General features: G+C 35.3%; 1 protein-coding gene across 2 annotated transcripts in view; it reads right to left on the bottom strand.

Moving 5' to 3' along the window:
* Positions 1-395: 395 nt before the first annotated feature.
* Positions 396-27,885, bottom strand: part of MS3_00009023 (uncharacterized protein) — a gene marked incomplete at its 3' end in the record, with an annotated part of 108,869 nt that continues 81,379 nt past the window's right edge. The window contains exons 12-19 of one of the 2 annotated variants that reach the window (XM_051217363.1): positions 26,496-26,970; positions 20,180-20,360; positions 18,117-18,283; positions 12,706-13,200; positions 11,742-11,760; positions 8,239-8,487; positions 3,835-4,238; positions 396-748 (exon numbers count right to left, since the gene is read on the bottom strand). In XM_051217363.1, the coding sequence (XP_051064751.1) occupies positions 396-748; positions 3,835-4,238; positions 8,239-8,487; positions 11,742-11,760; positions 12,706-13,200; positions 18,117-18,283; positions 20,180-20,360; positions 26,496-26,970 (2,343 nt within the window). Of the gene's footprint in view, positions 749-3,834; positions 4,239-8,238; positions 8,488-11,741; positions 11,761-12,705; positions 13,201-15,806; positions 20,361-26,495; positions 26,971-27,885 lie in introns of those variants that run through there. The other variant, XM_051217364.1, reaches the window with a different exon arrangement.

Genomic DNA, 27,885 nt, shown 5'->3' on the forward strand with positions numbered 1-27,885 from the left:
TAGAATTTTACAATGGACTCATGTATTTTTCTTTGTTTTTAGTGAATGAACAGAACAAAAACAAAATCCATATTCCTTGATCATGTAATCAAATCACATTGTTCACATATAGATTTATTTGAATAATTTTGTATACATATTGTTTCTAGGCAACTTTATTTTCATGTATATACAAATTGAACATAAAAAGGGGACAATTTAGAAGATATATTTTGGATTGGTTATATTATACATTTCCTAGTGAATGAAACTATGTAAATCTGTTGATCTGGTATGATTGAAGAACATATATAACACTTTAAGTTGTTACTTTCTGATACTACTACTAGTACTACTACTAATAATAGTAAGTAGTATATAAGCAACATTAAAATTTAACTGTATTTCTATGTGCATCATTCAATAAGATGTATTAAACATGGTGGAGATATCATATATGTATTATTATGTTTATGTTTATGAAAACATTCTAACCAATTTGTTGTATGCCATGGCCATGTTGATAAAATCCAATTGGTTGGATCAATACAATTTACCGGTTGTTTTATTGATTTCTGATGATGATTAGACCATTGATCAATAAATTTTTTTATCATTTTTACAATTTGATTATTCCATAAATCAATAAACCATAATTCAGAATTACTGAAATCATCATGAAATGGTAAAGATAAAAATATTAATGGATTGATCAAATGAAATTGATGCGTATCTTCTAATGTGGTTTCATGATAATGATTATGCAATTCTATTAAGAATTGATTTAAATAATTGAGAACCTGTGAGAAAAATTTAAAAAAAAAACTTTTTTCATCAGTATAGAGGTTGTGCAGATTAACAATTTCTTTGACTGAGGTCATGAACCAATTGATGTTAGACTACCGTTGGAAACCTGGAAGCACTGGATGGCCGTTTCGTCCTATTGTGGGACTCCTCAGCAGTTCGCATCCACGGAGCTAATCCGTGTCGGATAGAAACAGGTGTCTTCCTCAGTACAATGGAAGTTGGTCGCGCAATTCCGTGGATTGGTTGATGTTAGACACTGTTATCATTGGACGCCGGCTCAGTGGTCCAGTATGTTATGCGTTCATGTGCGAGACCGAAGGTCCTGGGTTCGAGTCCCTTGAGCGGGATTGTGGATGCGCACTGCTGAGCAGTCCCAAAATAGGGCGAGACGGGCGTCCAGTGCTTCCAGGCATCATCAAATTCTGTTCAATTGTTACGTAATCTATTTTACCAGTTGTTGTTTTTTTAATTCTATGAATCTTATGTGAACTCTTTATTACGTCTAAGATTATTATTATTATTACATAATTTATCTTATCTGTCTTTGAACTCCACTACCAATATCAGGACTTATCTGAGAAGCAGTGATGCAGAGATTAGAATCGTTGGTTTTACCAGTGATGAAGCCGAAAAATTGGATTCATTATGTGGACGACACATTCGTCATCATCAAAAAGAAAAACACCTACAGTCTGATCAACAAAGTCTTCTCACAATGGAACAAGGATCGAACAACAAACTACCATTCTTGGACGTACTGATTACTAGAACCAACACAGGAAAACTGGAAACTTAAGTACATCCGAAGCCGGCCAACACAGATCAAATTCTCAACCACAATAGCAACAACTAAAGAGCTCACAAAATCAACTGCGTACAAACTTTGTCCAAATAGACGAGAACACACAACAACACACTTTTAGCACGGAAAAATGAAGAAAAATACCTGAAAACCATCCTTCAAAAGAACGGCTACACAATTGAATTCAGTATAAAATACCAGCCACAAGTATCATCGGGAACAAAGTCAAGTACAGAAACTAACAAAAGGATCACCCTGTCACACATAAAATGTATATCAGGAACGACAACGAGACTGTTGGAAACCTTTGAAAAAGATGTTGAATACAAACTGACCAAATCCCTACAATCAATCCTATAGCCAATTAATAGATGAAATGACCAAAGAAGACAAACCAAACATCATCTACGAAGTAAATTGTGCCAACTGCAAAAGACACTATATCAGACAAAGCGGACGCCCTCTTCATCTTCGACTGAATGAACATCAATTGGCGGTTAAACGCCATGAGACATCCTCACTTATATCAATGCATGTGGACAACTGCGGACACATATTAGACTGAACAAATGTAGAGGTTTCGGAGAGAGGTAGTTTCAATAACACTGGAGAATCAACAAGCACATTGGAATCGATCCAGTCTATCAACCAATCAGGAAAAATATGAACAAACATGGGAACGAAAATCAAACCAACCGGAGATACAACCAGTTCAGAGAAGTAAACAATGACAGGTTAAAGATCAACAAGAACCAATCGACATCGAGGTGTACAGGACAAGCTGTGAACCACATGTGGAGAAATTCGAACACTTCACTTCTACCTGAAGTTTGTGCTGATGATGTCGTTCAGATGAACGACGAACATACCATCCAGCTCAAAGAACAAAACTCAACCAAAAACAACCTAACTATTACATCACTTATTCCTAATGTTTTCTTGATTGTATCACCAAATAACCTCTGACCCGTTCTTGCACATATATATAGTTATTATTGATAACCCCTTCCATTCCAATTCTTTATATTCACTTATGTTAATTGTTCCACACTATGTCTTACCCCAATGTGAAATTCTAATACAAATTTGGTTGTGAGCAGCCCATAAGAACCTAACGAAAGATTATCTTGTATCAATGTTCGTTGTGGTTTTTTATTGAAATTCACTTGAATTGTCAGCCATTTTCAAATATTAAAATCATATTGAATCATTATTGGTTGTAAGTGAATGTAGATTACCGGTTTGGAATAGTTCACCATGAAACTTTGTTAATATGAGACCTGATCAATGAAACCATACTTATTCAACTTTCTAACTTCAGTCTTTTCAAGACATTGTACAATGATCATCCAGTATGATTAATAAAATCTTATGTAAATAATTTGAAACTCTAAGCAAAGATGAATGGTGGCTAACAGTGGGATCCAGAACCCGGGTTTCGTCTTATTTGAAACTCGTTAGTTGGATGTATCTGCATCGACACTTGGTTCGAGTCGCAGAGAGTGGACATCAACTCTGGGATGAAGTTATATCCAGCTGACGGGTTCCAAATATGACGAAACACGTGTCCTGGTTTCCACTGCTAACCAACATCCATCTTTGTTTATAAAGCTTGTGACTTAGGACAATATCGAAGCAGTTCGCACAGGATGCATAAATACCAATAAGAGAGACTGATCAATTGCAAACCTAAACAACAATGGGACGATTCAAATAAACAATACCAAATGAATTTGAAACTGCTTTCGTCAAATAGGATATTCTACTTATTAGTAGTATAAATTTATAAACCAAACGTTAGAAAGCTGGCTGTTTAATTCTTGCTATCACTGTTTACGATTTCGACTGATATTCCTCTTATTGGCATATATGTATCCTGTGCAGATTGCCTCGATATTGCCTGAAGTCACACGTATTAAAAGCAAAGATGAATGGTTGCTAGCAATGGATTCCAAGACATTCGTTTCGTCCTATTTGGAACTCTTCAGTAGAGATGTACCTGCATTCCAAAGTTGATATTTACTAGACTCAGTAGCTAGGCGGATAACACGATGTCATTTGAAGCGAATAGTATTAGGTACGAGTCCAGAAGTGAACATTAACTTTGGAATACAAGTACATCTAACTGACGAGTTCCAAGCAGGATGAAACACACAATCTCGATCCTACTGTGTTACCCATTAATCATCGCTCTTTATGAACATTTGAAAAGAAGGTTTTTTGTTTTCAGTTAAAAGTACATACACGTTGAATCCATTTGATAAGATCTTCATAACATTTCAATTGATTATGAAATTTATCTAAATATTCTTGATCCATTTGATTCAATAATGAAGATGATGATGCTTTTTCATTGAATTCATTAACTAATGAATGAACAAGTTGTTTCTTTAAATCACCTATCATATAAGATTGTTTAAATGAATAGTCTATTTCGATCCAACAAATTAATTCATTGAAACATTGTACAGATTTATATATACTATTATATTTGTTTGGATATGAGATCAATTTCACATTCATTGATGATGATGTTGTTGTTAGATCTTGAAGTGGACCTGGGATTGATGATAACGGCGACGATGATGATGATGATTCAATTGAACTGTTGCCAACCGATGTTATCCAAGTACCAATTAGATATATTGAACTAAAATATAAGTAGGATTCATTAGAGAGAAGAATGATATGTGCCATTATTGAATAGTTGGTTTGAACAAATGTCTTACATTAACAATCACTGTTCAGATAACTTTCATTGAATTTTTTAATAAATTTTGACTGGTTATTGAGGGTTGGAATGAGCTGAATTGATCAAATAGTTTTGAGATCATTGTTGTCAGTCAGTGGTGTTATTATTGATATGGGGTTGTGGATCATAAACTGATCAGTGTTAGACAACTATTGAAAACCAAGAAACATTGGATGGCTATTTTATCTCAGTAATGGAGTTCACTAGCAGTGTATACCCACGACCCTGTTTGTGAGAATCGAACTCAGGACCATCGGTCTTACATGAATAGTAGGATAAAATAGCTGTCTAGTGTTTCAAGGTTTTAAATAATGGTCTAACATTGAACACTTCATGATTTCAATTAAATTATGTTATTGTTTGAATCAAAAGGTTATTGGTCTGATCCTAATGAGTGAACTCGTGTTTATTGGATTTGATCTACTAATGATTTAAGGTTATGACAAATTCCTCTGTGTTTTATCTAGGACTTTTATTCTTGCTATACCTCACACAACTTGAATGCTCGAACTCTAGAGCCCTCCAAGTTGCAAGTTAGAAGACAAAAGACGAGTAGTAAGGGATCTTATTCTAAACAGTATCAAATGTGATACAAAGCATTCAGGTATTTATAGTTTTTAGTAAAGACTAAATCATCATTACAGTCATCCAACCGCATACAGTGGTTTTTTGCATTTGTCCAATTGGAGAGCTACACGTCGATATTCTGGAATGATTTTTCACAAGATGACTAAATAGAGTGCCTTCAACACCTTCAGAGCTTCTTAGAGCTTCCTTGAGTTCACCGGTGGTCGTCTCTACACCCTGTGTAGCATTCTGTAATGTATTTTTCTGTTAAAATTTTTCATATAAAATTAGGTGAAAAATTTGTTAATTAACGGAAGAAAACCTTAAAGATTTTTTTCCCGAAGACTGATAAAACCCTTGAAATATTATTGTACAATTGGGTTTTCTTAGTGACCCGAAATCTGACTCCAATTAGATCGTATGATTGATTGTTGAAATATACATCATGACTATTCTTGTATAAATTTATCGGCTTAGATGATGGATAATGGGATTAAATAAGTCAAATACAAAATGGATTTCCCATTAAATATATTTTGTACACTCATTGATCTGAGCAGGCAGTCAGAAGGACTAAGGGAAGAGAAGAGAGCAAAGTGAAATGACGCGCGGTGGAGCATTGATCGATATTTATAGCCACACAAAAATAAGTTACAGACTTGAATCTACCCATTGATGGTAAGGACTGGGTCTGAGTCCCAGAGTGAACATCAACTGTTGGATGCAGGTACATCCAGTTGACGAGTCCTAAATAGGACGAAACGCGCGTCCTGGATTCCGCTTCTAGTCACTATCTATATTTGCTTATAAGTTACAGACATGTGATGAATGAAATAAGAAGTCTACACATATACGTTCATGTAGGAATAGTCATGGTTGATAAGTGAATAATAATAACAAATTTCAACAGTTGAGATCAAGAATCAATTGAAGCTAGAACACCATGGAAAATCTGGAAGCACTGGATGGCCGTTTTGTCCTATTATGGGACTCCTCGGCAGTTGAAATTACTACGATCTCCACAAAACCCCTTCTGATACTGATAATAACAAAGTCAAAACGTGACTCAAGATGAATGAATAAATTGACACTACATCTTAAACACCAGTCAACACATACAAATTCAAACAAACAGAAAGAGATTTTAGAAGTTATCAACATGTAAACTTATTCACATATTAAAAATGTAATGCTTCTTATATTACATCAATCATTCAATTTTCTTTCATGTTTATTCCATGTTTCCATTGTTTTCCTAAACGATTTTTTTCTTGTTTCTATCTGTTTTTACATGTATGTGTATGTGCGTTTGTGAGGACGGTCCACGGGTGAACTCGAGGAAGCTCTAAGAAGCTCAGAAAGACCTGAAGATACTCCATTCAATCAGCTTTTGGAAGAATATTTCAGAATCACTACATGTAGCTTCCCTATTGAACAAATGCTAATAACTCCCTGTATGAGGACTGAAAGACTATAATAATGATTTGGTTTTTAATAAAAAAAAACTATAAATACCTGACAGTTTTGTACCATAATTGATACTGTTTTGGAACAACATTCCTTTTACGTGTCTTCTCTCTTCTCATTCGCGACTTGGGTAGGTTCTAGCGTTTGAATGCTCAAGTTATACGCGGCATATTATGAATCTAAGCTCTAGGTATAACAGTGTTCGTGCAGAAGATATTGAAATTGAATTGTATATTTATTTATTATTACAATAAATGATTGTTATTAACTGTATTTTTAGATTGTATTCGTCAAGGATTGATTTCAATTAGGGTACCATTGAAACTCAATTGGAAAAAGATATCAATAGTGCATGTCTATGATCGCGTCACAGATCTAACTTAGTCCCTTCGGTTGATTCGTGATATCAGTAACATTTATTTACTTATTTGAACACATAAATAATGGTAGAAAGGGGCAACGAATACATATGTGACTCACAAGTCACTTGATTTGTGTGTATATGTGCTATGATACGGCCCGGGTTCCCAAATCGAAGCAGGTGGTTTTCTTAGGAGGCCACACCCGGAGACTTCGACCTAAAGGTCTAATCCACAAGGCAGCGGAGCAATGTCAAAGGAGATGCGATCCTATGGTAGACAGTGACCGATAATTGGTTCACATGCCATTTGTTCCGCCAGGATCCTGGAGTCCATGAGCAACATTGGTTTGGAATCAGGAATTTCCAACTTCCTTAGGTATATCATCCATACCCACCAAACCGGTTAACGTGCCCGACATTCTCTTTTTGTCCTCTCAATTTCGTAAACAACACCGATGCCGCGAGAAGGCAGTGAGTGGGACTTTCCTGACAGTGGTTATATACGCGTGGCCATGTGAGGGCATTTCGAGAGGGAGAGCTGACTCTCCTCACCCTTTGCCGTGCCAGGGCATTTGAATGCGATATCAGTTACATTCAATAATATCCTTAAACCACTATACCGACACGGCGAGACACTAATCTATGGACAAGCCAATCAGAAGCGTTTTAGAGATTTCAAGGTTATGGCGCCAACTTCAGTGCTTAATACTAGCGTACAATCGGTTCACAGGGAATTTCGTACAAAACGTGATAATTGGGCGGCTATAACAAATAAAACGGCAAGACTAAAATTTATGGACGAATCAATCAGGTATAAGATAAGAAATCTTGGATTTTGGCGTGAAAGCCTTTCATCCATTTGATTAAATAGATTTCTGGCATTATAGCTGATGTCAATTCATGATGAAAACCCCATATATAATTCCTAGCTAAGGCAAATTATGACAATTATTGCGAACTGGATAATAAAAGCACCAGTAACACTGGCTGCAACCAGGTACTACAATATATACGGATGATTGGAGAGCGTACAGACTCCTACATTGGCTTAGTTATGTGCATCGTGTCGTTATCCACAAGTGGCATTTTGTTTACTCAACAACTGGAGTGCATATAAACAATATTTAAACTATGTGCTCGAGGCTGAAAGAGTTTTTGAGACTTTATCATGGCTCCAGAGGCCGACTATTCTGTAGCCATATAGATGATTTCCTCTACTGCGTGCATTACGATTTTAGAACCTCTGAACCTTTTTCTAACCTTGACAAGTATTTGAACCACGTATAAAAAGTGTATCCACTTTCTTTCTTTGGTTTTTGTGTAATATATTTTTACTGTATACTGACTGTTTGCTGATTGGTTCATATTTCTCAAGGTCACTTAAGATTCATTCAAACGTCGTCCATAAATTCGAGTCTCGCCGAAAGGGGATATATTAACAATCTATTCAATATACAATTTTTCTAAAAATGATCAAAGAGGTAACTATTTTAGTTTACTTACCATGTTCTATTTGGATCATCTTTCTTTCCATTATAATAAACTTGAAAATCATTGATAATTTTCAAATAATCATCATTAGACATTTGATTCATTGATTGAATATAGAATAGAATTATTAAATTAGACGGTAATTGTTCTGTTCTATTCATTGTATTATTCATATATTGTGATAAACATTCATATAAATCATTCATTGTAGTTTGTTCACTATCAGTTAAGTTGAAATGATGTAATTTCAATGAAGATGAACTTGAGTGATATAGAAAAAAAAGAAGAAAACAAACAAACAAACATTGATGAAATGAATGATTGATTGATTCATACTTTACTTTTTATTTATTTAGTTTAGCACAGATATTGGTACGAGGAGGCACCAAATACATATGCACCACACAGATCTCATTTAATATGTGTTAGGGCTGTGATACTGCCCGGGTGCCCAAACTGAAGCAGGTGGTTGTCTTAGGGGGCCACACCTGGAATCTTTTGACCTAAAAGTCTAACCCACAAGGCAGTGGAGCATCGTAAGGAAATGCAGTCCCATGGTAGCCGATGACCAACGATTGGTTCATACGCCATTTTTTCCTTCAGGACCCTGGAGCCCATGTGCACCATTGGTTTGGAATCAGGGTTTTCCAACATCCCTAGGTAGACTCTCCATGGCCACCAGCCTGGTTAAAGAGCCAGAAATTCGCTTTTCTTCCTCTCAATTTCGTAAACAACATCCCCGCCACGAGAAGGCAGTAAGTAGGACTTCCCTGGCAGAGGCTATATACGCGTGACCATGTGAGAGCATTTCGAGAGGGAGAGCGGACTCTCCCCACTCTCGACCGTGCCTGGGCATTTGGGGGCCTTACTTACTTACTTGACCTTGCTTTTCGCTAAGCATCTTTATAACTTACCATCAGCTGTTTTGCTCAATTAATCTCTGATCATGTAATATTGAAAGAATATTCGGGTACGGTATGCCAGTTGATTACCTCCTACTAAATCACCCAATGCTTTTGTAAAATATGAAAATTGTACATTGAATACATCATTTGCATATTTTTTCTTCACTTGTCATTTACATACTCCATCTGTTGTTATTTCGATCGCTTTCTGTTTTCTTTTCTTTTTTCGTTATTTCAATCTTCTGTTGGTAAGCATCTCACTTTCAATCCCTCCTACATACTACTTATATCTGTCTCTATGAATAGCGTACATCACAATATGATCGACCAAATCTATCGACATAGATCAAGAGATCGGATTTCTGTGGTTATGTCAGTTGATAGTAGATTAACCTACATCACATATTTCTAGAAATACTCTAGAATTCCTGAAATCTCGATTGAGAATTTTGATATGTTCTCATTTGAAAAAATCCTGAACAGTATGTACACCTCACTACACTGAAGTATACACGAATATACACTAATAGTGAAATCTACAATGTGTTTCCACTTGTAACACAAGCATGAATACAATACATTTATTACGTAACAAGATTGATACTAGTTTTTAGAACAATATATAAAATATTTCATTCTTTTTTGAAACATTTCAATAGTGTAAATTAATAACATGTTACAATCAACAGAATAGCTACTATCACTTGGATACTTATCTTTGTTGGTAGTTTCACGATACTACTTATATTCCCTAATAATAAGTAGTTATTTAAAACGAGAGTTCATGTTTTCGCATACTTTACCTATTCTAATTATTTTAAGCGAAGATGAATAGTAGCTAGCAATGGAATCCAGGACGCATGTTTCATCTTATTTGGGACTTGTCAGCTGGATGTAACTGCATCCAACAGTTGATGTACACTCTGGGGTTCGAACCCAGTAGCATTCGCTCCAAACGACATCATGTTATCCACTTAACTACGGAGTCCTGATAGCCACTTACTTGTACAATGGTGTAAAGTTTAAATTCATTTGGTATTGTTTACTTGGATCTTCCTATTGATGTTTAAGACTGCAATTGGCTATCAAGACTCAATAGCTAAGTGGATAACACGATGTCGTTTGAAGCGAACGCTACCGGGGTCGGGCCCCAGAGTAAACATCAACTGTTGGATGCAGGTACATTCAGTTGACAAGTTTCAAATAGGATGAAATATGCGTCCTGGATTCCACTGTTAGTCATTATCCATCTTAGTATATAATGCATGTGAATTAAGGCAATATCGCAGCAATACGTCCAGTATGCACATATACCAATAAGAGAGACTGATTATCATCATAATAATCAGTATATAGGTAATCTGACAAGTATAAATAGCTGGAAAGGCGAGACTATAATTTATGGACGAACCAATCAGTTATAAGATAACAGGTCTCGGATTTTGGCGCGAAATTCACTCAACCATTTGGATAAATAGAGTTTTGGCATTATAGCTGATGTCAGTTCACGATTAAAACCCTAAATCTCATTCTTGACCTTAACCATCAACCGTGAATCATAAATCAAATTCCTCATACAGGTTTATAACCCTCATTTGATCCTAGTTAGTAGGTGGACACTCAAGGTCACTTCAGCGTCGCTGAAAGGTTGTCCATAAATTATAGTCTCACCGAAAATAGAAACCACAATTTTTCAGATATTATTCATTCATAGGCACCGATATGTCAATTATCGTCATGCATAGATATGTGGCCCCTTATCTGACTGTAATTGGATTGTATGACTGATTGATGTTAAAATATACATCTTGGCTAACTTCGTGTATAATTATCGACTTAATCCGCCTTAATGAATAACGGAATTAAATAAGTCGAATACGAGAATGAATTTTTGAATAAATATATTTCATACAGTCAGTGATCTGAACAGACAATCAGAGAGACAAAGCGAAGAGCAGACACCAAAAGGAAATGACGCGCGTTGGAGAAGGTGTGTGAGTCAACTCCCATTTAATCAAGCGTTAGTCAATATTTATAGCCAGACAAAAATAGGTAACAAATATATGATGAATAAGATAAGAAGGGCACACATACACACATACGCTCACATAAAAACTGTCAAGATTAATAATTGGATGATCAACTAAGTCAATATGTGACTCTAGAAGAATGAATAAACTGACTTGTCCTGAAGTTAGAATACGTTATATAGGCTTAGCATAGTAACCAACACTACAAATATACCTTACCATTTACTTTATTATCAAAAACGTTTTGTATGGATGTATGTGCGTGTGTTCTTTTTCTATTAGTTTAACTAAAGTTTCATATTCCATTTATTTTAAATGAGGTACCCTTTGATAGAAGTAAAACTGTTTCTATTGCGTAAGCAAATGCCTTATAGATCCCCATCATTTAAATATAAAAAGACAGTTGTTGTTAATGACATAATCTAAACAGCTGTGTTATTGCCATAGTAATGAAATGTCATTTATAACAATTTTTTAATCTATCAACTCAACAACAAACTGAATTATTGAATAAAAGAGAAAATATATTAACAATGTACTAGATTAAATACAAACATGAAATAGTTGATAGAATGTATACTCTGTTACATAACTATTGGCTAAGACAGAATGAAAAAATATGAAGGCCCTGGATTCGAGTCCCGTGAGCGGGATTGTGGATATGCATTGCTGAGGAGTCCTACAATAGGATGAAATCATTTATTTCAAACATACTTGATTTATATATCAACCAAGTAGACCGCATCACACCATAAATTAGGAAATAACATTTATACACGATCAGGCCAAAAAAAGGCTGTGAACGTGGAAGACTGTAGTTAATAAACTGAACATAACTTAAGAACGGTAAATCGTATCACAATAATCTATAGGCCAAAATGAAGCTTATAATAAGAGGAATATGGATATACATAATCTAGTTACTGAACGGTTATACAATAGGAATATATATATATATATAATATTAGTCAATCAATAGTTCTCAGAAGTTACCCGTAATCTAATGTTTATTAGAATATAACAGGATCCACCTAGGGGAGTTGTAAAACCCTCATTCCAAACCACTTGTGCACATGGGTTGGCTCCAGGATCCTGAAGGAAAAAATGGCGTATGAACCAAGTATTGGTCATTGGTTACCATGGGACTGAACCTTCTCTAAAGTTTTTCCATGTCCCATGTGGATTAGACCTTTAGGTTGAAGGTTCCGGGTTTGGACCGCCTCCCTCTCCAAAGAAAACCACCTACTTTGATCTAGGCACCCGGGCAGTATCATATCACATACACACACACACAAATCAAGTGACTTTTGTGTGGCACATATGTATTCAATGCCCCTCTGTACCAATATTTATGTGTGTCAAATAACAATAATAATAATAATAATAATAATAATAATAAACTTTATTTACAACTTACTTTATACTTGAACAAATATGCTCATAGAATGCTTGTATCACTATATTCATATAAACATCATCTATATCATAGAATATCAATAAATGATATGTATATAATAATTCATAATAAAAATATAAAATATCACGATTTAATAAAGTTTTTATCATTAAATTATTTAATTGTTTAAATAAATTCTGTTGATAATCATTTGAATGATCCGCTAATAAATTTGGTTGTTCAATATTCAATAAATCATGATTCATAACTAATTGAATATTGAATTGTTTTGATTGAGATTGAATTAAATTAATTAAATGTTGAGGATTTTGAATTGTTCTCTTATTATTATCACCATCAATAAATTGAATGGAATAATTTGATGTATTTTGATGAAATTCAATATACCATGTATAATTCAATGAATCAATATGTAATTGAAATTGTTTGAATTCATTCATTTGAAGGTCACGCGGGTCGTTCAAATTCAAATAGGATGTATATAAATTATATAAATTAACAAGATGATTATTTATAGATTCCCAATTATATAATTTTGTTAAATAAAGGATACCAATATTTAAAATAGAATTGGTTGATGAATTATTATTATTATGTTGAGAATTGTTTAAAATAAGATTGACTGTTGCAATGAACGAATTGTTTAAATTAATTGTTCTTTCAGAAAATCCAATAAATAGATCTAAAAGGATAAAATGAAACAAAATTAAACAACTGAATGATGATGATAATGACAATTTATAATAGTTGATATTATGAGACCATTGAAGTTACACCATACCATAGATAATCTGGAAGCATTGAACAGCTGTTGTGTCCTATTGTCGGAGTCCTCAACAGTGATCATACATGATTCTGCATCGCGACATTCACTTGGCTTACTTACTTACGCCTGTTACTTCCAGTGGGACATAGTCCACCAACCAGCATTCTACAATCCACTCTGTCTTGAGCCTTCCCCCCTAGTTCTATCCAATTTTTGTTCATTTTCTCATGTCTGTCTCCGTTCCTCGGCGTAATGTGTTCTTTGATCTTCATCTTCTCCTTTGGCCTTGAGAATTTCATGTGAGGGCTTGCCTTGTGATGCAGTTCGGGGCCTTCCTCAATGTGTGTCCTATCCACTTCCACTGCTTCATCCTGATTTCTTCCTCCGCTGGAATCTGGTTTGTTCTCTCCCATAGTAGGTTGTTGCTGATAGTGTCAGACCAACGGATCTGAAGTATTTTGCGTAGACAGCTGTTAATAAACACTTGTATCTTGTGGATGATGGCTTTCGTAGTTCTCCAGGTTTCCGCTCTATGCAGTAGAATTGTTCCGACATTTGTATTGAAAATTCTGACCTTTTTGTTGGTTGACAGTTGTTTTGATTTCCAGATGTGCTTCAGTTGTAAATATGCTGCTTTTGCTTTGCCGATCCACGCATTCACATCTGTATCAGACCCACCGTGTTCATCAATGATGCTGACCAGATATGTAAACGTTTTTACGTATTCCAAATCTTCTCCGTCAAGTGTGGTTCGGCTGTTGCATGTTATGTTGTATCGGGGAGTCTTGCTTTATTCGCTTGGCTTAATACAATAAAATTAAGATTGCATTTTGTATTGATCAAATAATAATATTATTTAGGCGGGATCGTGGATGCGCACTGCTGAGGATACCCGCAGTTGGACGAAACGGTCGTCCAATGTTTGCAGGTTTCCCATGGTGGTCTAGTTTCAATTGACTTAAAAATTTAACTGTTAAATTACTATAATATCCACAAAACCCATTTCTGATAATAACGATGCTAATAGGTTATAAGTAACTTAAGATCTGGCAAAAATATTTATCATTGCATGTCAAGGTGATATTGAATGGTAATAAGGATATATGGGCAATTGTCCCTTAATAATTGCTCATGTTGTAGAAGAATACTTCTTTTTGAGGAAAATAGAAAAGGAATCTAGACAAGAGTGGTCTTACGTACTTGAGAGCTTGACCGAAGAGTGAAAATGACAGCTTAGTGAGACTTTGATGTTGACGCGTTTTGTTAGAAATTCTCGATGTGTTTGTTCTGTAGTTTTGAGTTCTTGCCGTAAATGAGAGAAATTCGTACCATATGGCAGGGGGTCCTTTTTTTCTTTTCTCACTGATCAGACACATGCTTGTCAAGTGGACAATGAACTCTTATGTATATGGCGTATCACGAATTACACATAGTCATCGAGACCACTATTAAGATTTCACAATATATGGTCCCTTTATTGCTTCAATTATTGTTAGAAACATGGCGTAAGCAACACTGAAGTTAGGTTTAGGGTACTAAATGAAGGTAAAAAATTGGTTGGTGAGGTAGTAAGTCTTTATCAACTGAAGCCGATTGGGACATATGTTACATATGTCTAACAAATACTTACTTAGAAAGGTTATGTTAGCTAGTGTAGGAGTAGGTTTGAACAAAGTTAATGACAGCCAAACCAAAACTTGTTATCAATCCATAAAGTTATTTACTTCTGTGTTTTTAGTCTCATTCATAGATATAATCTATCTGGTTAGAGTTCTGGCGTAACCGTGATCAGTGGTTGACGACGTTGGGTGACATACCACAGATACATTGAAAATGTAGAAGATTCATTCATCCTTCATCTTACTCTAGATCTCGAGTTCCATTGTTCTTTTAAACCCAACTTCTTGATTTATTCTTCTGAAACAATATTTTGAATCATAAGACTTTATTATTATTATTATTGGTGATACGATTATTTTGGCTCCTTCATTATTCATCTTGTCGATTCCTTTGCGTTGTTGTGCTAATTTGGTATGTGAATTTTTAGATAACTCACACAAGTACCAGAGTATATGTTGATTTTGACTGACTAACAAAGTAACTGTTATATCCAATGAAGACTAAATGAATGATAACTGTCAAGATTAATTGATGGACTATCATTATATATATATCATGAGCTTTCGACTAACACATTAGATACTATGGTACGTTTTATTGTTCTTAATCTGATGCCAGTTTATTATACACAGTCTCCCCTGACCATACACGACTTTTGTTTTTCATTTTATGATGTGATCTGGTCAGATATGTCTATATAAAAACTACATATGCTTAAAATATAACATTCGTATGGTGGAGGTTGATTATTGTGATCTAGACTCACCGGGCAGGGCAACGAGAGAAGCTACCGGATCAAGGACCAATAAGCTCTAAGATATGACTCAAAGTTATTAGTGCTAAACATATTCCGATTGGTGCTTTTGTCACGTGCTATTGGAGAGCATGCATAAGTCATAACAGTGGCCAATGTTAAGTCGGAATTAATACAAAAGAAAGTGAAAAATTAGGAGATCCTGAGTTTTAATCCCATGTGAGGGATCGTGGATACACACTGCTAAGGAGTCTCATACTAGGACTAAACGGCCATTCATTGATTTCAAGTTTTTAATGATGGTCTGACATTGATCAGTTCATGACTTCAATCTCTGTAAACGCCAAAATGAAGCGTTAAAACAACATCAGTATGTCATAAGGAAGATGAGAGAACAGGGAATGCGCAAAATGAAGAAGAACATAACAAGCTAATCTATGTATGTAATATAACAAATGTACATAGGAACAAGATGCAGATGAAGACAGCCAGTGTAGCAGCAGTCTCTGCATCAGTAGGCCTCAGCATACACAAAGGGAAAGCCAAGGTCATCAAATACAACACCGAGAACACTAACACAATCATACTTGACGCTGGAATTCTGGAAGGTATGGAAACCTTCACATACCTAGGAAACATCATCGATGAACAAGGAGGTTCAGATGCAGACGTAGAGGCAAGGATTGGCAAAGAAAGGGTCGCATTCCTACAATTGAAGAACATATGGAACTCAAAACAACTTTCAACCAATATCAAAGTCACAATCTTCAATACGAACGTCAAGGCAGTTCTACTGTACGGAGCTGAAACTTGGAGAACTACAACAACCACCATCAAGAAGGTACAAGTATTTATAAATGGTTGTCTACGCAAGATACTCAACATCCATTGGCCGGATACCATCAGCAATAGCCTTCTGTGGGGGAGAACAAACCAACTTCCAGCTGAAGAAGAAATTAGAAAAAGACGATGGAAATGGATAGGACATACACTACGTAAATCATCAAACTGCATCACGAGGCAACCCTAACTTGGAATCCTGAAGGGAAACGGAAAAGAGGAAGGTCAAAGAACACATTACATCGGGAAATAGAAGCAGACATGAAAAGGATGAATAACAACTGGAAGGAGCTGGAAAGGATTGCCCAGGACAGGGTTGGATGGAGAATGCTGGTGAGAGGCCTATGCTCCTTCACGAGGAGTAACAGGCGTAAGTAAGTAAGTAACATAGGAACAAAACTTTCTTCGGAATTATTGTAGTACTTTATACTTGAAATAGGTAGTATATGAGCTTTCAGAATTGAGTGCTACTGAGTAATAAATAAAAAAAGAAATTTAATCAATTCTCTATCCTCAGGAGTCAGACAAATATACACTGAAGATACATTGAATATAATCCAACAAACAATAGCTTCCCATTTCTGTTCATTGATTATAATCTATAATCGAAACATCAAGTTGAATGTACTTTCACAGTTCAAGGAAGATACAGCTACTAAGATATAAAACAATAGAATATCTAGATCCTTAAGTAAAATATATTTTATTCATCAGAACTTTGAACTGGTTTTTTATTTCACCAGCAAGATACTCATTTACTAAGTTATAAAGTGTTGGAGTGATCCAGAAAACTTCTCGCAAAAGACAAGAAAGACTCAGGAAACATTAAGAAGCATTTCATCCATTCAATGTTCACTTGAAATTTAGTCAGAAATATCAAAAAAGTGAAAAGTCACATTTAGAGTTTCTGATTGGCTGATTACTATACTGCTTACTATGTTTAGCAGCATTCCAGAATCTTCGGGAAACCCAAGGACATCTAAAATATCCTAAACACCCTATATTTTCTGTACTAGAACAAACCTTTAGAGTAAAGTGCTTCTTGCATCTTTTGCGCCTTTTCTCTCGTGTTTAGGTCGTTGTGTAGTTCCAGCTTGAGGATTACGAGAATAGCTTGAGAACCGAATATAGCGTTCAATTAGCAAGACTTATTATAAAGAGTAAACTACCATTTTGAGTTACCTCAATATTTATTTTATTATGAAAAATCAATAAACGACCAAATTGTACCCAACAACAATATTGTTCAAAATAAACTCACTTGAACAAGTATCACATTCAATGGGTATTATCTCTGCATTACATAATATTGACATATTATTATTATTATTATTAGTAGTAGTAGTAGTAGTAGTAGTAGTAGTAGTGGTAGTAGTAGTAGTAGTAGTAGTAGTAGGAGGAGGAGGAGGAGGAGGAGGAGGAGGAGGAGAAGAAGAAGAAGAAGGAGGAGCAGGAGCAGGAGTACTGTGTTGTAGCTGATGTTGATGTTGATGATGATGATAATGTTGTTGTTTTTGTAAATGTGTCACTAATATTTGTAATCTTTCATTATCTGTACGTAAATAATTTAATTGTGAATATAAATGTGACATTTCATCTTTTAATTGATCTAATTGATGAGCACTTGCTAAAGCTTCCAATTGTACATCAGTTAATTTAGATTCTTTTTCAGCTAATTGGCATTTTAAATGATTCAATTCATCTTGACATGATTGTTTATTTAATCTATAAATCAATAATTTGAAGGTTAAAAAAGTGTGTGTGAGAGAGAGAGAGAATTATCATTATGAGATCATTATGATTGAGATCATGAATCGATTGATGTTAGATCATCATTGAAAACCTGGGAGCACTAGACGATTTTTTCATCCTATTGTAGGACTCCTCAGCAGTGTGCATCCACGATCCTGTTCGCGGTTTTCAATCATGATCTAACATCAATCAGTTCATGAACTCAATCAAAAAACTTAATAATCTTCACAACCTCATACTGATATCATTATGAAGTTATAGCGGTAAATAAATCCCCAATATAAGTAGTTCAGTAACTCGTCAACTTTTGATTATGACCTTATTAGTTTGATTGGAAATACCCTAACTGAAGGTTCTCAGTCACGCATTCGCACCAGATCACGAGTGGGTATGTCATGCTACGCATCTTTTACAACCGTTAACTAGATTAGATTAAACGCTTCCCAATATATCAGTAGCCTTTCAAATATATATTTGAACCTCTTCATTTCTGACTTTTGGTTTGATTGAGTTGGTATACCTTGATTATAAAGGTCTTATGCATAAAGGCGTTGTCAAACTCCCAATACCTGTGACATATTTAAACTAATCTAAGATTAAGGGACTATTAAAAGCTAAAAATCACCGATAATTGTCTGGTTGATTACTTTGAAAACATTCTAATAGAGGACCTTCCAGTTTTGTGAAGAATGTGTTAAGATTAAAATTGTTCATTCGTTTTGTATTGTTTGCTTGAATCTTCTCATTGATATTTAGGACTACAATTGATCAGTCTTCCTTATTAGCATATGTACATCCTGTACGCATTGCCTTGATATTGCCTTAATTCACAAGCATTATAAGCAAAGATGGATAGTGGCTAGCAGCGGAATCCAGAACGCGCTTTTCATCCTGTTTGGGGCTCGTTAACTAGATGTACCTGTATCTCATCTTCGGGATTAGTCTATGATGAAAAAGTCATCGATACAATAGACTGTTTATTTGTATTTGTTGTACGAAGATATGATGAAATAATGTCAGCTGTTTTATAGTAAATTCCTTAGGAATGTAATAAGTCCCGGAAACAAAATGTGATAACAGTCAATATCTCTTCTCTGTTTGAAATTTCATTCTGGACTACTTAGCTTTCAAATCACATCTACCTAGCGCTCCACAGGCTCTCTGCTACATAATGTTGAATTCCACATACGATTATTGCATCAAAATATGAAAAACTACTTTTAAGTTGTCAATATGATGTTGTAGAGATAGTTGTAATCATGAACCGATATAAGCTTGACAACTATTGAAAACCTGGTATCACTAGACAGCCGCTTCGTCACAGGCTCCTCAACAGAATGCATCTACAACCCACACGCAGGAATCGGACCTAGGATCTTCAGTCTCACGTCAAACCTCTAGACCACAGGGCCGGCACCCAACAGTGTTAATATCTAATTTCAGTCAATCTACAACATTTCATGACCAACGTCATTTGTTTTTGCTTGGTAAATTACACACGCCCGATACGATTGAACTACACTTGTCATGGCTTCTCACTAGAATTCTAGAAATTCACTTTGGAAGCTAGTCATCACTAGTAAGCACACGATAATTTTCAGTATGGAGTTGTGGAGATCATTGAAATAATTGAAATTGTCTTTTATTCTGATATAATCTCAACACCTAATATATGAGACGATCTAAAAGAAGCATATAATGAAGTTACAATCATAAAACTTATCAGTACGACACATTCCCAACCCTATAGGAAATCGAACCTGGGACATTCCGGATCTCTTCATGAGTACTTAACCTTTAAATCAAAGTACAGATTTTCAAATAAAACCATGACTTGATATTAAATAACATTAAGAAATATAAACATACTCTAATTTACTATCATTCCTGTTCAGAATATTTCTGTCACCTCCTTCAACATTGAATAATTTATTTTGTTTATCTGAATCATTATAGTTAACTAAGTAATTTGGGCAACTAAGTTGATTTGAATGGATTGGTCGATGGTCCTGTTGTTGTTGTTGCTGTATTCGTGTATTGTTCAAACGATCTATAGTTTAATTAAAAAAAACGAAGATCGTTAGTTTTCCTCTTTCATTTTATATAAAAGTATCATACACTACTTTTTTGATAACTCCGCCTGTAGCTCTTCTAGAATTACTGCCAATCCTAGGCCCGACTGAAAGAGGAGAGTTGGGCATGAGGTCGGCAACCCCATCCCATAAAAAGATCTTGTTAAAAAATGTCAACCATATTCAACAAATAGAACCATTTAAACTCTGCCCTGAGAGTTGAAAGTAAAACTATGATGCTTCTGGATGAAAGCCGAAATTCTTCAGAAGTCAGGAGGCCGATACTTCTTCTAACAACCAGAGCAATCACAAAAACTATTTTGATGATGATGACGGTGGTGGTGATGATGGTGATGATTATGGTCCTGATGTTTTCTCTAACTAGTTTAACTGCTTAGTTTTCATTACCGTTCTGGACAAAATCACCGAGGCTTACTACCTGGAGAAGTGAAATTCTTAGCTTTTATTCAAGCGTCAAATTAGTTCACTTTAATAGTCTTCATAGGACTTATTGTCTTCATTTGTTCTTAGTATTCATGTTGAATATTTGTCTTCTCTTGTTTACCTTTGATATTGTTGTCCATTGATTTCTGTCGTATGGATATTAATAGAGTGTATCTATATGTTTATTGGTTACCAATTGATCCGAATATCATGAATAAAGCATCTAGTTCAAGAAACATAACAACATCAAGATGATCTATCGGAGCTAGAAATCTCCTTTATCATTCCAAGATAAACATTTTAGTAAACATATCGTTTTTACCAAACCGGTAAGTACTATACGTTAGTAGCTAGTATGAAACAAAAGATCGGACAACTCGAGTTCAAATCCTATAGGGAGCATTTATTTTTACCTTGTTAATGAGTCCCAGTTAGCCAAGACACTTAGGTTAATTATAAAAATTGAGGTTTGTGGAGGTTGTAGCAATTTAGTAGTTGAATGAGTTGAGTTATGCTAGATCATCATGGAAAATCTAGAAGCAATGGACGGTCGTTTGGTTCTAGTATGGGACTCCTCAAGCATTTACTCATTGAAAACAATAATGGACGGCCGCGCAATACCATGGATTGGTTGAAGTTACACATTAACACCGTTAGATGCCGGCCAACTCAGTAGTTTAGAGGTTAAATGTTCGCGCGTGAAACCAAAGGTCTTGGGTTCAAATCCCACGTGCCGGATCGTGGATGCGTACTGCTGAAAAGTCCCAGACGACAAAAAAACAGCCATCCAGTGTTTTCAGGTTTTCCATGGTGGAATATTAAATTAATCACAATTTGCTTTCGACTACCTATGAGAAAAACAAATTACTACATTGCAAGAACATTGTAGTAATTATATTATAGTTTCAATAGAAAGCAATTACATAACATAATTACTGAGATTATCATCAACCAATTCATGAATTACAAGCAATTATCATTAACTACATCATAATGACCACTTAATTCAAATGTTGTACATTTGTAAAGAAATTCCATTTAAAAAACATGTTCACACCTACGATACACAAATCAAGGGCAAGTACACATATAGTTACAAATACATATATGAATGTGTACACAATTTTATACCTAGAGAAAAGTTGGTTGATGTAACCAGGTGAAAAGAAACCTACAACGTAACACAGAAATGAAAGGGTGTTAAGTAAATTAAAAGAAACTATGAAATGAGTGAACATTCCAATGTAAACATGCACACACATACATGTACAAGAACGCTCCATTTCCCGAATGTTTATCAATCAATAGAAGGAAGCACAAATACGAGAGGTATTAAGTTACAAAAGAGTTCATCAAGAATTGATCATCACATTAACTTGGTGAAAAGATTACAGAGATGATGAATAAACAAGTGAGGTAGAAATCATAGGCCATAGAGTTTAAGAGACAATTGAATGTGAAACCGGTTACATAAAGCCTTTTTACGTATAGTTCTTGTTGTGTTAACTTAGTGCTTTAGAGGCTCTATATCGGGTAATCGAAATCTATAGGGGATGATATGATGAACCGTTGTTTGTAAGACTTTTTTAATTGCTTTTTCATTATAAAGAGGTAGCATCGCTTCAAATGATGATTGTTTACGAAAAATCCTTCCTTCCATCACAGTACCATACAGTCGGAAGTATGACTTCGTCTTCGAATCCTAAGTCTGTTGCTTTTTGTCCTACTGCTGTCTAATTGACCTGAATGACATAGTAAGACGTAAAAGAACGAGTATTTCTACCAAAACATATCTCAATGGCATAACATAATATGCAAATTTAACCACTACATCGAGGTAGCAGCTACGATTGTTAGTTGAAATCTAAACATGAATAATCGAGTTTATAAATTATCCTAAAAAATTAAGTCCTAAATTGTGTCGCGTTAAGCGTTTTAAATTGAAATATGCAAGACGGAGTGTTATTGTCATTAAATTTATTCGGAATGAAGATATTCACAGTGACCATTGATTATATGTAGAAAAACTAGACTTGAAGCCCCAGTTATTCATAATTTAGTAGAATATACTGAGGTTACTGTACCATGTGACCTATGACCCACGGTATATGAAAGTACAGAAAATGAGTGGATTACTAATAAATGATCATAAATGCATTAAAAACGTTCCTTGCGCAGGAGGTACAGGAGGGGAATTAGTTGATGAATAGCAATGAATCGTCATGTGTCTGACCTCCAGTGGGGTTGTGGGTGCTAATTGTATTGAAATCAGTCACAACGGCTAGACATGAAGACATGACACAACTAAAAACACTATCAAACAATCAGCATTTGCGGCGATACTAAATTTTTAAAACAGAAGGAAGGTGTGAAACGGTTGGGACTTTTAAAATAGTAAGTCTTATCTTAACTCTGATAGTTTCCTTTGACAGTGGTAATGCCTGAAAAGTATGGTGTAGTGTACTATGAACCACAAAGAAAAATATCTCGTCTACTCGGTCAGAATTTAAGCTCTACAGTCAAGCTTTCAGGTAGTCAAGACCAATACTAATTCAATTTTCTTTCTGGTTCCTTTAAGGAGAAATATCCTTCTACAGTGTAAGCAAATAGGAACTAAAAACCACCCTCATACCTCTAATGCACTCAATATCGCCTTTTTTCTATCAAATCATTTCGTCGTTTCGCGATGTTTCTTTTATCCCTACTAAACAACAACCACAAAGTCAACTGTCTATGCTAAATTAACTTCAGATGATGGATTTGACCCCGTTCTGTGTATTCTGATTACTTCAGTATAATTATGAGTTATTATATGTTAGCTCAAGTTCAACTATTTTATTCAGTCAGTAATAGTATCTGTCGTACAAATCCTCTTTTAATATTAATGTAATTAAGTTGTTTTTTTGAAAAACACACTTTCCATCACGTAAATCTTATACTGTGGTGTATGCTACTTATGTCGACAGATATAAGTAGTATGTATCGCTAATCGAAAGTGAAATGCCTGGTAGCAGAAAGTTAAGAAAATCGAAAAGAAGAGAACGAGAACAGTGATTGATTGGTATAGAAACAAAGGAATAACAAAATCTGAAACAATTGATGGATGTTTTGTAAATGAAGTATTTACTGTATGCTCCCCAGATTTTATTAAGCGATTCCGTAATTTTGTATCAAAATACATATGGTTGTCCCAACTGGTGTTCTTGTTCACTACAATACGTGTTTCTGATTTCTGGAAACAATGAGTCTGAGAATTCCTATAAAACTTAAACACAAGTATATATCAGTATAAGAGTTGTGGAGATTGTTAAGTTTTGGTTGAGATCATGAGACGATTGATGTTAGACCACCATTCGAAACCTGGAAGCACTGGACGGCCGTTTCGTCCTATTGTGGGACTCCTCAGCAGTGCGCATCCACGGAGCTAATCCGTTTCGGGTAGAAACGGCTGTCTACCTCAGTACAATGGAAGATGGTTGCGCAACTTCGTAGATTGGTTGAGGTTAGACATTAACACCATTTAATGCCGGCTCAGTGGTCCAGTAGGTTAAGCGTTCGCGCGCGAGTCTGAATACCCTGGGTTAGACTCCTGCAAGTGGGATCGTGGATGCGCACTGCTGAGCAGCTCCAAAATAGGGCGAAACGGCCGTCCAGTGCTTCCAGGTTTCTAACGGTGGTCTAACATCAATCGGTTCATTATCTCAATCAAAACAAATATGTATGTAGTGAACGAAGAAGTCAAGTGGAGAAGAAAAATTTGTTCAATAGAAAATTACAGGATGTCTTGATAGAATATGATAACCATACATTGAATACTTTATTTACATTTCTCCTATCAGTTATCCTTTACACACTTCATAATTCTTCCAATTCTATTATTCCTAAAATGGTTCACTGTTTCCCCCTTCTCTCCTCTTTAATTCATTTTTCTGCTGATAGGCATTTCACATTCGACTGACGTTACATATTACTTATATTATTTGTCAATATAAGTAACATACACCAACGTATATACCCAAGCTCCCAACTTTGGGGAAATTTTGGGGTTTTTGTGCCATTTCCCCAAACTTTACTATAGCGGCTTCCTCAAAATTAGGAGCTTAGGTATATACAGATCGAAATCTGTTTGTAGTCAATAGTAACTAATCTTAATTGATTTTGGCAACTGTTAAATTATTTCATTATAAAATCAACCAACTAGAATGTAATTGTTTGTTATTGTTGTCGGTCTAATGTGTTGCATGAAATTTGACCAACTGACCTTAGAATATTGTTTTGATTGATTATCGTGTATTCATGTATCGTATATGATTAATGACAGATGTAAACAATTGGTGAATAAATCTCTTTTTTTTCTTCTAAAGAAAGAAACGATATTTTTGAATTATCTATGATCATCTAGGGGATAGTTGATAATGAAATGAATTCACCGCACTTGAAGGAAATGATGCTCCATGGTACATTCGATCTAATGACTTACAGGCGATTAGTTACATCTTGAATGATTCTGATGTAACGTACAAGTTTATGAGGCTGAGTGATATGCGAGTGAAACCGTTTAAGAACGTCAACTGCCTTAAGATTCCTGGTATACTTTGCTGAAGAGTGTTAAAAAGTACGAAACCCACGTAAAATAGGGTTTCCTGTTGACTACCTTCAACATAGTACACATGATGTCGTAACCAAGACTAATGACCACAGTACAGTTTGACTGGTAAAATTTGATCGGTACTACGAAGTTTTTGACATAAACAAGATTAATCACTTATCGACAATCAGTCAATTGTAAATAAGTCCACCGCTTGACTACAATAACTTGAAGATCGCGTCCTTTATTTAGGATAGTATTTTGGTGTGGTTAGGTTAGAGATTTATTGATTAGTTCTAGCCACTTACCTTGTTTAGGATCAGATCATGAAAAAGCTGCCAAGTTACAAATAAATCATTGTTTTAACTTCCTAATGTGATTTATGTTAAAAATAACAAACTAATTTTGTTAATTGAAGAGATCAGTATCAGAAGACGTTTTGTGGAGATTGTAGTAATTGCTTTAATTGAGATAATGAGTCAGTTGAAACCAGAAGACCATGGAAAACCTGGGAGCACTTGACGGCCGTCTCGTTCTAGTATGGGACTCCTCAGCATTGAGCATCCACGATCCCGCTACGTGGGATTCGAACCCAGGGCCTATCAGTCTTGCGCGTGAGCGCTTAACCTCTAGACCATTGGGCCGGCCGGAATCCAACTGTCTAACTTCAACTAACCCACGAAACTGAGCGACACATCCACCATTGTCATCAGTGAGTTACTATCTCACAACAGACCCGGTTGAATCGCAGAGATAACTAGACACATGACAAAAATCATTTTACTTAAATGTCAATCACACTGAGTTACTTTGACTTTAGGAGACTATCTCATTCATTGAAATCATGAACTGACCAATATTAGATCACCATTAAAAACCTGGAGCAACTGGACGGTCAATTTATCCTAGTATGGAACTCATCAAAAGTGCGCATCTAATATCACGCCATCAGGACTCAAACCTGACACAGGATGGACTCCAATGGTAACGATTGATAAAAGTATAATGTATAAATTTTCTAAATTTAAAGTAAAAAAAGTTAACATATCAAAATAGACCATTTGTAAAGTGTAAAACTTACTAATTTGTTCATTTGTATATGGTACAATAGTACTACTACTACTACTATTAGTAGTAGTAATAGTAGTAGTAGTAGCTGTAATGATATTACAATTATTTTGACCATTTCCACTTATTCCTAATGTACTCCATGATGATGATGACGATGATAATGTTGATGAATTCGATGGAGATGAACCATTTAAATGTGTATTGGATAAGACAGATAAAGCATTCATATGACTATTAGATTGTATAGAATTCATATTAGATTGATTTATAATAGTATTAGGTAATCCTTTATGATCCATAGTCGGACTTTGTGGTAAGTTGGATGGATGTCCAGGAGGAAGACTATTATTGTTATTGTTACTATGATAGATAGAGTTGTGTTGTATTGATGATGTAGGACAATCTATATCACTTTGTGAATGTATTGATAGTGTTGATGATGATGTGGTCTTTTTACGGAATGCTTTACCAAGTGAATTACGAAACTAATTTTGTGATAAAAGAAAGGAAATAATATTAGGTAAATAGAAGCAATAAATGTGATGAATTCAAAATCAAAGCATTACTGACATAGAGAAAGAACAGAGTAGTAGTCATAGTGAATATGAAAGTGGAATATATTAGTGATCCAATATAAGTCTATTGAGCAACGTAGGCTATGAAATTGTGGCTTTAATAGTATACAGTAATTTCATTGAAATCATGAACCAATATTAGTTAGACCATTACTGAAAACCTGAAAGCACTGAATGGTTATTCGGCCTCCAAATGCCGTGGTATAGCCGAGAGTGGGGAGAGTCAGCTCTCCCTCCATTGACAACCAGAGCAACTATTAATTTAGGTACATGGAATGCTCGTACAATGTGGGAGACCGGGAGAGTCTTCCAAATTGCTACAGAAATAAGGAGATATATTGGACGCAGGTTGGAGAACAACGAATAGCTTCAGGGGAGCTTTATAAGACAAGCCCTTATATGGAATTCTCAAGGCCAAAAGAAAAGAGGAAGACCACGGAACACATTACGCCGAGAAATCGAAACAGACATGAGAAAAATGAACGAAAATTGGATAGAACTAGAAAGAAAGGCCCAGGACATTGTGGGTTGGAGAATGTTGGTCGGCGGCCTATACTCCATTGGGAGTAACAGGTGTAAGTAAGTAAGTAAGTAATCATATATACCGTCATGGTTTTACTCTTGTGATTTGTTGCATGGTAAGAACCGTCTACCAAGAATCGAAGTTCGAATTTCAGTGTAAACAATGAAAGTAAATTATTTCATTCGCTCTCACTCTCTCTCTACATCCACCCACCCACCCATCCACACACACACACACACACTAGTATTTATAAGCACCTATTTAGAAGAATTCGTTTTCCTGCCTAAATTACAGTAATCAAC

This window comes from Schistosoma haematobium, chromosome 5 (assembly GCF_000699445.3).
Source record: "Schistosoma haematobium chromosome 5, whole genome shotgun sequence".
Classification (NCBI taxonomy): Eukaryota; Metazoa; Platyhelminthes; class Trematoda; order Strigeidida; family Schistosomatidae; genus Schistosoma; species Schistosoma haematobium.